Source organism: Vigna unguiculata, chromosome 5 (assembly GCF_004118075.2).
Source record: "Vigna unguiculata cultivar IT97K-499-35 chromosome 5, ASM411807v1, whole genome shotgun sequence".
NCBI lineage: Eukaryota > Viridiplantae > Streptophyta > Magnoliopsida > Fabales > Fabaceae > Vigna > Vigna unguiculata.
In genome coordinates, this window is record NC_040283.1 from 11,834,790 (window position 1) to 11,848,763 (window position 13,974).

General features: G+C 31.1%; 1 protein-coding gene across 1 annotated transcript; it reads left to right on the forward strand.

Annotated features, from left to right (window-relative positions):
* The first annotated feature begins 518 nt into the window (after positions 1 to 518).
* On the forward strand, positions 519 to 8,127 carry LOC114183478 (protein NRT1/ PTR FAMILY 5.6-like). The gene is made up of 4 exons (XM_028070506.1): positions 519 to 756; positions 5,897 to 6,114; positions 6,230 to 6,777; positions 7,073 to 8,127. Exons 1-4 carry the CDS (start codon positions 618 to 620, stop codon positions 7,944 to 7,946), a joined length of 1,779 nt encoding a protein of 592 aa, XP_027926307.1. The 5' UTR covers positions 519 to 617; the 3' UTR covers positions 7,947 to 8,127.
* The last annotated feature ends 5,847 nt before the right edge of the window (positions 8,128 to 13,974 follow it).

Below are 13,974 nucleotides of genomic sequence, written 5' to 3' on the forward strand. Positions count from 1 at the left end.
AAAATATCTAACTAATTTATTATCTAAATAAAGTTTATGTGGATAATAAATAACCATTAAACTCATTAAATCATTGGTTGATAACAGCATAAGTTCTTCGAGAACAAACATTATTTTTATTGAACAGAGATTTAACAAAATACGGGTACGTCTAAATGCACCTCATTAAATCCAAAATGTACGGGTTCTATGAATGATGAAAATGGCATATATGTTTCTTTATTTGGTACCATAATTTAAATTTAAATAGAGGCCTTTTCACAATAAATCATAAAGGTGTTAATATTTTGAAATGACGTGAGAGGTATAAACTAAAAGCTCTGTTTTTTAAAGGAAAAAATTAGAAGTGATTTTATGTCATATATGTATAGTGCAAACAATTATTAGTATGAAAACAAAACAAAAATCAATTGTTAAGTCTATTAAGATATCTTTATTATGTCAACAACAGAAAAGAAACAGGAATAAGTTTCGAAGAAAGAGAAAAAGAAAAGGAAAAAAAAGAAGAAGAAGCAAATCCTCTTCTATAAAAAGAGGTGGTGAGTGTAATAGAAAAGACACTAGCAAGGAAGTGTAGAAATAGAAGTGTAGTATCGTAGTTGCAGTAACAGTGGAAGATGATGAATGATAATGTTGAAGTGAAGAGTGAAGAGGGTGATGAGAAGAAATGGGTTAATGATTCTTCAGTGGATCACAAAGGAAAGGTTCCTCTTCGAGCTTCAACTGGTTCTTGGAAAGCTGCTTTCTTCATTATTGGTAAGGATTTCATTTTCTGCTAAATTATTGCTTTCAATGCTTGCTATTCCACTTTCCACACTCTTCTTTCTGTTTTTCTTTATGCACCTTTTCGTTTAAGTCTCAGGAAACCTCCTTCTTCCTCCAACTTTGAATATTCCCTCAAACATTATAAAATGCACACAAAAATTGCAGCAGATTCATTTCTTATTAAAACTTTGCAGAAAAAGTTCCACAAATTATATATAAAAATTTTGGTAATATATAATATTGTTTTAATTAGACTTTTCATATAGTTTATGTTATACTAACCCTTAGTTTTTAAATATCAGTATAGAACAGAGACATTTACACTGAGTTGTTACTTTATTAGTTCATTCTATTGCCATAGGCTGAAAGTATATAAATAACTCAGAAAATCATACTAGAAATATAAGAGGGAACAAAATCAATATTCAGGAAAAGGAAAATCCAGAAAACTTAAAACTTGACCAAACCTAACCTAATTTTTTTTTTTTTAAATGATCACAAACACGTAATTTAGACATAATAACTTCATTTAACTTATGAATAATCTATTTATATTAGTGGTTAAAGTATAAACTTTTCATTAGTGTCTGCACGAACGTTATCTTCTTGGTAAATGAGAATAGTAAAAAGACTACTTAAAAGGAAAAAAGTTTTAAAAGGGAGACTCCGAATCCATTTATCATTAACTTGCGATGAAATATGAGGGACATCCTTAAGAAACAACTTTAAATCACTTTTTGCAATAATTCATTAATTCTATTTGACCTGGTTACAGTACTGATATATTTTAATATTTCTTATAAAAATTACAATAGTTTATAATTACTTATATATTATATGATTTCTAAATAGTTTACAAGGTTGTCTTTCAACTAGAAGATATGTTAAAAAATATGGATTATTAAATGGTCAAAAACATGTTTTAGGATACTAAAAATAACTCTCATAAGCTTTATATATAAATTACGTGTAGGTTACAACTCAAAGATTGAACAATACCTTAGAATACTGTGTTTCATAATCACGCACAAAAAGTTATGGAAGGTGTTTGTATGCGTGGCTTCTCTCATGTCGCATCTGAATGAAGAATTTACCTGACATAGTTGTTAAATAATTTCCTTATTCAGTTAAATAGTTTTTCATTTTGTGCTCAGTTATATGGGTTTTTTTTACACCCATAATAATAATAATAGAGTTTCAACTATTTAAAAAAATTAAAAAATGAGAGATAACTTATATAAAAATAAAATAGTCTTAATAAAAATTAATTTTTGTATTTCTAAAAGAAAAAACTAAAACTAAAAAATAATGAGAGGTAATGTCAAATAGATATATAAAAAAAAATTAGTGTGAAAAGTAACATTCTCTTAAGTTTTTCTTTGAAACTTTACAATATTATTAAAAAAAATTACAAAAACAGTTGTAAGTCTTTTGTAGACTACAAAAACAAAATATAATAATAGATTCATATGTTGATTTTGTTATACTACTTGTTAGGTCTATAGATCTGGGTTTCATTGGAGAGATATAACACCAATGAGACCTGAGTCTAATCACATAAAACATTGACACCACTCTCAATTCAAAATCTAAATCCAATAGATTTATGGATCTTGATCTTTATATGATACTCAACTTTCTCATTTCTAGTCAATGTGAGACTTAAATTCATACTTGGATTACTAACAACCTTTATACATATGTATTCAAGTTGTTGAGTCTAATAATCTCTGGATAATTTTCAAAAGAATATTCCAAACATGTGATGCACTAATTGCCCACACATGCATATATGTATCATTATCACAAAATACATTCCCTGCAAAGGAGCAAATAATCTCATAAATAAGATTTGTCTCATCTAACTATAACATGCGTACACACATATCATCCCAAGAGGATAACTTTTCTTATTATCACTGATATAAGTAGAATGCATCAAAGGAGTTTCTGAAACGTTTATTCCATCACGATAGTCAAATCAAATCCAACTCGATAACAGAAGACTATATAGATGGTGGATAAGGTTCTCAAACCCGCATATATGCACGTCACTTTGAAATAACAAGCACTTATATATAGGCTTCAATTCTTACTTAGTAAGGAGATGAATTTAGTAAAAATAGATACATAAAACCAAGCCATTTGCATAATGATTCTGTGATGAGTTATGAAGGTAGTGATTACATGAAAATGTGGAGGCGTAAAATTATTGACCATAACCAAAAAAGAGAAGCAGCAGAAAAAGGAAGTGTTATGGTGAATTTCCCTTGTTGTTTATAGTTAGGTCAAAAACAGTACGACCATGAAAATCGGTGGATTCCCAGACCCACATGCCACTATCCACTGATAGATATATGTTATCCAAAGACCATGAAATTATGACGATAAACGATATCAACCACATAAACCCTAATGGTTTCTGTCACTAAGAATGTTGCTATTTAGTAGTGGTTCTTCTTTATAAGATGCTGACCCTGATTCAAATCAATTGTCAATGGTATTTAAAGGTTGAAAGTGTACGTGATTATTGTACATGGACCATTGCATGAGCAGAAACTTACATAGTGTATGGCGTGGCCGACCTTATATCCTATGCCACAAACTATTATATTTTCAGGATTTCACTTCAGAATAACCAAACTGTTCAGAACCCTCACCTTCCACTACTTTTCAAATTTCACATGGAGTACAAACTGCCACTCATACTTAGTTCTAGAAGACATTTATATTTCATAAATTGTTATTATTATTGCATAAATTAAGTATATATTCATATACTTAATGCATGTTTGTGTTTATTATATGAAAATGAGAATATCAAATCAGCAATATAAAATGGTTTAGATAACAAGAGGAATTAAAGTTATATATCAATTAAAAAGGTTATGCTAGTTCTCAAAGTATATATCAATTTGTATTAATTAAATATAATGAATTAAATGTGTTCCTCTTATTTGATATAAGAGTAGCTTTTCCTTTTAATTTGTCTCTTGCCTATAGGTTGGAGATTTCATATTAACTAGAGATAAGACAATTTCATAACATATAAGTGGATGTAAATATCATTTTATAAGCTGATTTTGTAAGGTTTAGTTAGGTTTAAAGTTTATTTCTTAACATGGTATGAGTTAGAGCCTATCCTATAAAAAATTGTTGTTTTTTGGTATATTGTTTCACTCACTATCGGACCACTCATTTAATGTTTAGTCTCATATTCAATATGTATATGTCTCAGTATTAGAATGTGTTGGAGATCTCATATCAACTAAAAATAAAGTGATTTCATAATATATAAATGTGTTTAAACATCATCTTAAAAACTGGTTTTATAAAATTGAGTGAGACTTAAAATTTAATTTCTAACACCATATGCATGAACTCCCTCCTAAAGCACAAGCACGTGTTCTAAAATAGATGCTGGTTTTTTTTTTTGGACAAATGGTACTTTTTAAGGTAGATTAGTAAACATAATACAAGAAACCTATATAGATGCAAGTAACTCAGAATAACCTTATACTAATAGAGTTTTTTATATTTTGTGGGACCTTTTTGTGTTCCTTTTCTTTTATAAAGTTTAGCAAAAACGGATTTTTTTTTATTAATAAGGGAAGTTGTTTTTTTTTCTTCTTGCAATTTAAAACCTCCCTTAATTCTCAGTGGTTGCATAGTACACCATCTGAATCAGGAGGAGACATACAATGGGTTAGAACCAACCACTAAACCTCCTTTCCTTTATAGTAACTCAGATATAGCTCCATTATTCAAAGCTTTAAGCCTTTATTTATTTATTATTAATAACATTAACTTTATTTTAGTAATAACAACAGTATATCCAAATTGTTTTTGGTGGGTTCCAATAATTAGCTACCTTGGAGAATATTGGTTCTGAAAGTGTATGGTAGCTTTCTTGTAGGGTTGCTTGTTTTTTAAATCTTTTTCTTTCTAATTCCTCATTTACAAAAAAACACTCATTCTGCCAACTCCAAATAGAGTAAGGCCTATCTCAACCTAAGGTCTAGGTTTGATATGCGCTGGTCGTGATCTTTAACATATATACTATAAAGTATGACAAAATATGGTTGATGTATTAATTGTAACCATAAAAATCTTGGGCATTTTCGCATCACTACTATGAACTTTTTTTTCGTTTTGTCATATTTATCAGAAGAACATCTGACACTAGTTTGTATAGTTTGTTAGGAATTCAAGTGTGAGTCTAAGTCCCACATTGACCAGAAATGAGAAAGTAGAGCACTATATAAGAATAAAGACCCATAAATCCATTATCTTAAGGTTTTGGATTGAGAGTGGTGTCAATGCCTTATGTGGTTGGGCTAGTGAAACCCCTTCCATGTAAAACCTAACATAGTTTGCATAATACTATAGCAAGCAAATGCGCTGTGGGACCCTTCAACTCCAAATATTGCCACTAGTGGAGTATTTTTTTTCTTTTTGTCTTGAATTTTCCTATGTAAGACTTTGACTAAACCCATGATTCTCTTTGCGTGCCGACAAAATACAAAGAATGGAATAGTACCTGTCAGATTTGGTGTCCAATTGACGTTTTCCAAGTACAATTAGGAATTAGTGGCTCAAGTAGTTTGTTCTCTGTCAAAGAGTTGATTGATCCACCTTTGTGATCTTTTCAATAATATCTTCCATACACACAAGAATCAAGCGTGTAACTAAAATCACTATCAATTTTGGGTATAAAAAATGGTAATGTTACTGATTGAACATACGATATTAAATTACAAGAAGCTGACAAATTTCTTCCATTTACCATTTACACAACAGATTCACTTTTCCTTGTTCTTGCTTAAAGGGGAACTCATAGGAAATATGAGGCTCGTGTTTCTCTTAGGTTCAATAGTGATCATGAGATTAGCATCTAAGATTTTATATTAGCTATTCAAATTCCTTACTAAGACTTATGATAATGTACTAACTACTTTCCAAAACTAATCTATTACTAAATCCCTTTAGATCTTCCCAATTAGAGTACCTGGAACATAAACATTAGCATGTGTTAATAAAAACAGTTATGATCCGATTTTGAAACAAGTTGTTTATGTTCATGAAGTGGCATTAACCTACCATACGATTTTGATTGGAACCTTGTTTTCAGCAATTGAGACCAGTGAGAGGTTGAGCTTCTTTGGAATAGCCACTAGTTTGGTCCTTTACCTCACAAAGGTTATGCATCAAGACCTCAAAACAGCAGCAAAAAATGTGAACTACTGGTCTGGTGTCACAACTTTGATGCCACTGTTTGGTGGATTCATAGCTGATTCATACATGGGTCGTTACAACACTGTTCTGGCATCAAGCATTTTCTATCTCATGGTAAGCTCATTCAATATTCAATTACAACTTACTGTTACAGACTACATTATTTTCTGTGTATGTATGTTCTAACTATAGACTCTTGTTCTTATGGATAAAAATAAATGAAATACAGGGTTTGATTCTCCTTACATTGTCTTGGTTCCTCCCAAGCTTAAAGCCATGTGATGACACAGACCTATGCACAAAACCAAGGAGAATTCATGAAGTGGTTTTCTTCCTGGCCATTTACTTGGTATCTTTTGGTACTGGAGGGCACAAACCCTCATTGGAGAGCTTTGGAGCTGACCAATTTGATGAGGATCATGATGAAGAAAGGAGGCAAAAAATGTCCTTTTTCAATTGGTGGAACTGTGCACTATGCACTGGACTTATTCTGGGAGTTACCCTCATTGTTTACATACAAGACAACATAAACTGGGGAGCTGCTGATATTATCTTCACGGTGATCATGGTTTTTTCACTGATCGTCTTCATATTAGGAAGGCCATTTTATCGTTATAGGGTACCTACTGGGAGTCCCTTGACTCCAATGTTGCAGGTTCTTGTTGCTTCCTTTTCCAAAAGAAAGCTTCCACACCCTTCCGATCCTGCTCAATTGTACGAGGTTCCAAAATCTATTGGCAACAACAAAAGATTTCTGTGTCACACTAACAAACTGAAGTAAGTATCGTGACTTGTTCTGTTCTCCTGAATGCAGCCAAAATATGTCACTTTCTTGACACTATGATACAGTGATCAATTTTGATGCACAGTCAAATAGTCAACTGATAAGTAACTACAAAATCAATGATCATATTATGCATAACAATAGTGTAACATAAGAATGTTCTAATTAATATGATTTGTTCTGCAACATAGAACAGACCTGATATGTTATGTTTTGTCCCATTTTATCCTGTACGCTAATTTATTTTATGTTAACACATGATTCGTTATTGATATAATTTGATTTCAGATTTCTTGACAAGGCAGCGATTCTTGTGAATGATGGTAGTTTCGGAGAGAAGCAGAGTCCATGGAATCTGGCAACGGTAACAAAGGTCGAAGAAGTGAAGCTTATTATCAACATGATTCCCATTTGGGTATCTACCATACCATTCGGCATATGTGTGGCACAAACTGCTACATTCTTCGTGAAACAAGGAACCACATTGAACAGAAAGATAGGTAACGGGTTTGAGATTCCTCCGGCTTCAATCTTCACAGTTTCTGCGTTGGGAATGGTAGTTTCTGTGGCGATATATGACAAGATTCTTGTGCCGGTGTTACGAAGAGTGACACAAAATGAGAGAGGAATCAACATTCTTCAGAGGATCGGTTTTGGAATGCTCTTCTGCATTGGTACAATGATAGTAGCAGCATTGGTGGAGAGAAAGAGGCTGGAAGCTGTTGAGAGGGATCCCTTGAAGGGTTCATTGACAATGAGTATCTTCTGGTTGGCACCACAGTTTCTGATCATTGGTTTTGGAGATGGATTTACTCTTGTGGGTTTGCAAGAGTACTTTTATGACCAAGTTCCTGACTCAATGAGAAGCCTAGGCATAGCATTTTACCTTAGTGTAATTGGTGCAGCAAGTTTCCTAAGTAGCGTGCTTATAACAGTGGTTGACCACATGACAGAGAAGAATGGGAAGAGTTGGTTTGGGAAGGATTTGAATAGTAGTCGATTGGACAAATTCTATTGGGTATTGGCAGCCATGAGCACACTTAACTTGTTCTTGTTTGCGTTTCTTGCAAGTCGATATTCCTACAAAAGGGTGCAAAAGGTAGCTGTGGCTGATTGCTATGAAGACAAAAGTGATTACGAGAGTGTGGAAACCAAGGTTTAGGGTTATTTTAGGTTTAATTACTAAGAATGTTGTAATCTACAACAAATATATTGTCACATCTCTTTGCAGCTTATATTTCTGCTTCTTACTGTTCTATGTTACTCTTCCATCCTTTGATGTCAAGACCCTGTAAATGCTGATGTAACTTCGTGAACAGTGCATTTTCGCATGATTTCTGAAACTCAGTCTTACATCTTAGGTTAATTTGGTACTCTTGGGTTAATTTAGGTTAATTTGGTACTCTTAGGTTAATTTAGGTTAATTTGGTACGATAATGATACTTTAATCCACTTTTTTTATTCACTTTTAATCTATCACTTTCATCATCCTTAGATCATCACATTATATCATTACAAAAAATTAAAATAAATAATTTAAGAATGATGAGAATGATGAATTAAAAGTGGATCAAAAAATGTGGGTTAAAATATCATTTTCCAATTTTGTAACAGGCATGCCACTCAAACTTCACTCTTTCTTTTTCTTTAAGTTAAAGGATAAAATTATATCTCTAATAGTTCAAGATTTCACCTTAACTATAAATGTAACTAAACTATAATACGTAATAAATAGACGTAAATTTCACATTACAAAATTAATTTTATGATATTAAATTGGAGTTGAAATTTATTTTATGGAATAATGTTAAGTTTATCAAATATTGAACTTATATCACTACACCCAAAAATAAAAAGAAAAGAAAAAGTCTTCAAATGGTTGGTTTTCTTACGAAAGAAGAGACTGAAAAATGGGAATGGTATCTTAGATTTTCAACAAGAATTTTCTATCTCTTTCCAATCCAAGTTAAAATTAACGGAAACTGAAACTGTCACATCAATGAATTGAGCTGAAGTTGTAGGCAGAGCTTCTAATTTGGGCTAGTTAAAGTGACCTATCACTAGTTTAACACATCTTTTGGGTTGGACCAGCAATTCATTTATAACGAAATTGGGTATCGCTATTTCCACTCTCCTCAGTTGCTATTTATACCTCCATCAATAAATAAAACGCTGCCATTGACCACCGCCGTGGGTTTTATTATGCTTTTTTTATTAAGGCCTAAAATGAAGAAAAAGAAAAACAGATAAGAGTAAATAAAGTTTATACAATTAAACCTCTATAATTATTGTTTGAAAAAAACTAATCAAAATAAATATCGAATACCACAGTTATCTAATACCTCCTCCAAATTAAATATATTAAGCTATTACAAATAAGGTAAATTCTTCCTCCACCTCCATAACTTTCTTCTTGCACTCTTATAATTTTTTTTTCATTTTACCCTTTTCAAATTATACAATCTAAAAAATATTTCTTTGAAAAAAATTATTTAGGGATTCAAAATCCAAAAGTCATTTAAAGATTACACAATTTGGAAGACGTTTTTCACTTCCCTATTATATAATCTGGAAAATCATTTTTTGACTACTAAATTTTGATAATTTTTTCTTATCACCTTAGGTGACATTTTCTAAGTGGTTTTCTATTTTTTTTCATTCTCAATAATCAAAAACTACTTAGAAGATGACACATCATATTGTAAGAAAAAGTTATCAAAATTTAGTAGTCAAAATATAATTGTCCTATATAATCCGAAACTTTCTCTTTCTAAGAAAAAAAACTTTCAAATTGCATGTCATGTTTGACTTTCATATTGCACAATACGAAAGTCAAAAAAAAGCTTCTAAATTGTACAATTCAAAAAAAATAAATGAAAAAAAAATCTAAATGTGCAAGAACAAAATTAAGAAACTACCTACAAATAAAATGTTTTAGTCACAATAATAACTAATCCTAACGTATTGTGGGCTCAAAGCCCAACATCACTGTTAGCCGAAAGAAGTTTTGGTTTCTTTAAAAACAAAAATCATGTACATCTTCACTTGATTCAGCCATGTATCAAAAGTTTCATAAACAAAAAGTGTTGGTTGTTGCTACTTGCACCTTCATGTTTTCTTAGTACACCTCCATATTCTATGAAATATAAGTTACACCCTTAATGAGATAAATAGAAAAAGGAGTGTGTTTCATATTATTGAATTTGGTTTAGAGCAAAGGCGTGGTTTGGGTTTTGGTGGTGGCTAGTGGTATTGAGTGGTGGTTATTAATGATGGTAGAAGGTGGTTATGTATTCGGTGTGAAGTTTAAATTCTCTATTGGATTTTTTTGTGTTATTATATATTATGTTGGTGTTCTAATTTTTTTTAATATATTTTAAAACTTTAAAATAAGTGATCATTAATATATTTTGAAAGCACATCAGAAGAACAATATAGAAAAATACAGCAGAAAATCCAAATTCTTTGTTGTGGGTAAGTTGTTTCTTGTTTTTTTTTTAATTTAAGTTATGAATTGTGCAATCTATAAATCTTCTAAATTACACAATCTAGAATGATGAAGTGATATTTTTGTTTTGTATTATGAATTGTACAATCTGAAATGTAAAATTAATATTTTAAAATTTGAAATGTTAATGTTATATTTTAGATTGTACAATCCAGAATGTAAATTTTGGATTGTATAATTTGAAATGCAAATTTCTTTGATTCTTTCACATGCAAATCACTTTAGAGAGATGGAATATTGGACCAAAATATTTGATGAGGTAGAAAAGTTCTCAGACATGGAAGAGTTTAATATAATGATGTATGTGAAAAATAAAGATAAATTGGCTGGAGGAGATTGTCTTGTGCCTTTTACAATTGATGAGGTAAGTAAACTTTAATTCATTTGCGTTAAAAGATTCAAGATATGACATATATTTATGTTATAATGTATTTGTGTATATATTTGTGACGCAAGATAAGTTATTTTAGTCGGTGCGTAGTATGACCTTTGGAATTGGCTTTGTAATAGTCATTTTTAGGTCTAACATGAAAATGGATAATAAGGAAGGAAAACATATGTGTTGTTAGGTTGTGAAATGAGTGGTAAGTACATGAAAGACAAACAAGATTTGGAGGTCACTATAACTAACACAAGAAAATGTGATTGTCCCTTTATATTATGAGATAAACATGTTTGCAATGGATAAGATTGGGTTTTGCAGGTATTATGTGGCAATCATAACAACAAATTTTGATGATAGATTAGTTGGTCATCCCTATGCAAACAAATTGAAACCAAATGAGCATTCCATATTTATTGACATGGCCAAGAGTCTAGTGAAGTTGGCAAACATATTACTTAATTTAAAAGAGAACAATGAGGAAAATATGATAATAATCAAGCAAGTATACAACGTTTTATATGTATACAAGAGATCACAAAGAGGATCTAGAACTAAAATGCAATAATTAATGTTGTTGTTGGAAATGTGATAATTATATTCATTAAAGTAGGTTTAATGAGTCTTCACAATGGATTTTTTCGAGACGAACCCCAATTCACTAAAATTTCTAAATGTTTTCAACATTGTATTATTGATGGAAATACTAATAAACATATGTTACCTTTGCTTTATATTCACTAGAGTAGGTTTAATGAGTCTTCACAATGGATTTTTTTGGGACGAACCCCGATTCACTGAAATTTCTAAATGTTTTCAACATTGTATTATTGATGGAAATACTAATAAACATATGTTACCTTTGCTTGATACTATTGGTGTGATGTCCACATGATTAACTTTCTTGTTGCTTTTATGTTATTGAAACTAAATGAGAAAATAACTTCATTTGAACTCTTGAAAGACTTAGAGTTATTTTTTTATTTGAATGTATTTCCTCGAGTCGTTGTTATTTTCAGAGACCTTATTTTAATAAATGCAATGAAATTTCACATATTAATAAGAATGTTAAAGCAAAATGAAAAATATTAATAGATTATGTGGAGGCTTAGAACATTGATATGGATGCTTAAGGATTTGTTGTAGATTGTGTTGATTCAAATGCAATAGACAAATATATAAAATGCTTTGAAGTTGTTTGTTCATTATGACATTTTTTTAACACGTAAATGGTGTATGAGTAATTTCATACAAACAAAAAATTGTAAAGCTAAACAAAGAACAATCAGTAGGTCCTCTAGAGAATTCATCTTGCATATGAACTCCATCTTCACTTGCATCCTTCATACCATTCTCATTCTTCTAATGTTTGTCTTAGCTTTTTGCATATTATAAAACAATTATATCAATAAAATAATATTATTTCATAACTATCTTTTTACCAAATAAAAATCTATTTTTTTTCTTGCAAAATACATTCGAAAAAAATATTGTATTACAAATTAAGCAAGTACAATCCATGATGTATTTTCAGATTTAGAATCACATTACACAATTTGTAATGTATTATTTTCTTAAATATATTCTGAATGGCATAATTTAAAATAATTTTCAAAAAGTAAATATATTTCAGATTCCAGAATCCTTGATATATTTGAAAAACTTAAAAAATTCTGAATTCTAAAACACCCATTTTTGAACCACCATAACTAACATCAAATTGGAAGAAATTTTGAACACAAACCTCTTCAATCGGTTCGGAGATGCAACTCACTTCCTAGCAAGGAAAAAAACCGAATAATGTTTCTTGAAAGTTTCTCACAAAACGACGGAGGTCAATAAAAAAGAAAGGGTGCACCGGTGGTACAAAAGAAAAAGAAAAAGAATGAAGTGGGAGATATTTTAGGTGTTTTTCTTTTTAATTTTTTTCATTAAGAGTAAAACGATCATTTCAGCATGCCTATTGGGGTGCAGCAAGAAAACATGAATGTAGGAAGCAATGGTCCAAAGTCATTGTTTTGTATCTAACGTGACAATGTAAATCACATAAACAGAAAAGGCTAAAAAAACTCAACTAAAAAGGAAATTAAACTAGAACTATCTCATGTTACAGTGGTTAATTTTCTAACAAATAACTATAATCATTATGAATTTTTGTTCTGTAGAATGTCCAATAGTTGTACTCATCAATAATAATCAATTGATTCATATATTAGGTATTGTGCATGAGCTGGTGATCTTGCAATATAATGCTTTTCACGTAGTGACAAAGTGATATTGATGGTGAGAGAGAAAGATAACGTGTGAAAAAGAACTCATTATTAGTCTTACAGAGAAGATTGATACATGTGTTTACACATAGGACAAAGACTCCTTTATAAAGGAGAAAAGAAAAGCAACAGAAAAAACAAAATTAGTTTGAGGAGTTGTCGCTTGACTATAAGGATTTGTTGTTGATCGTGATAGTAGAATTATTAATGTCTTTCATATCAGTATTATTCAGAGACCCCCCCCCCCCGCAAGCTGGCAGTAAATATTGAGTGCCCAGCTTGGAACATAAAGTGGAGAAAGTAGCAGGAGGTAAAGCTTTGGTTAGAATGTTAGCGAGTTGCATGTGGGTTTGAATGGGGAGAAGTTTGACGATACCCTATTGAATTTTATCTCTGATAGTGTGACAATCAATTTTTATATGTTTAGTACGTTCATGGAGAACTTGATTAGAGGCTATTTTGATTGCTGAAAGATTGTCACAATAGATGACAATAGGTTGAAGATGAGAGATGGACAGATCCTTCATGAGATTGGTCAACCACTAGATTTCACAGACAGTTTGAGCAAGAGCTCTATACTCAGCCTCATATGAGCTTTTGGAAATAGTGGACTGCTTCTTGGATCTCTAGCAGATGGAAGAATCTCCTAGATAGATGATATAACATGTGATAGAAATCACTGCAAGCAGCCTAGTCCGAGTCACTGTAAGCTTTGAGCTTGAAATCACTGTTAGCAGAAAGAAATAGGCCTTGTCCAGCAGTACATTTGAGATAACAAAGAATACGAGAAGCTGCTTGTTAATGTGCTTTAGTGGGTGCTAAAATATACTGACTCAAAGTGTTAACCGCATATGTAATATCGGGTCTAGTATTTGTTAGATAAATTAATTTACTTATAAGCTTTCTATAATGGGTTGGATTTTCAAGTTGTTCTCCCTCTATGGTTAATTTTGTAGAAAAGTTCATAGGTGTACTGATAGGAGATTATTCAAGCATACTCGTTTCATCTAACAGATCCAAAGTGTATTTC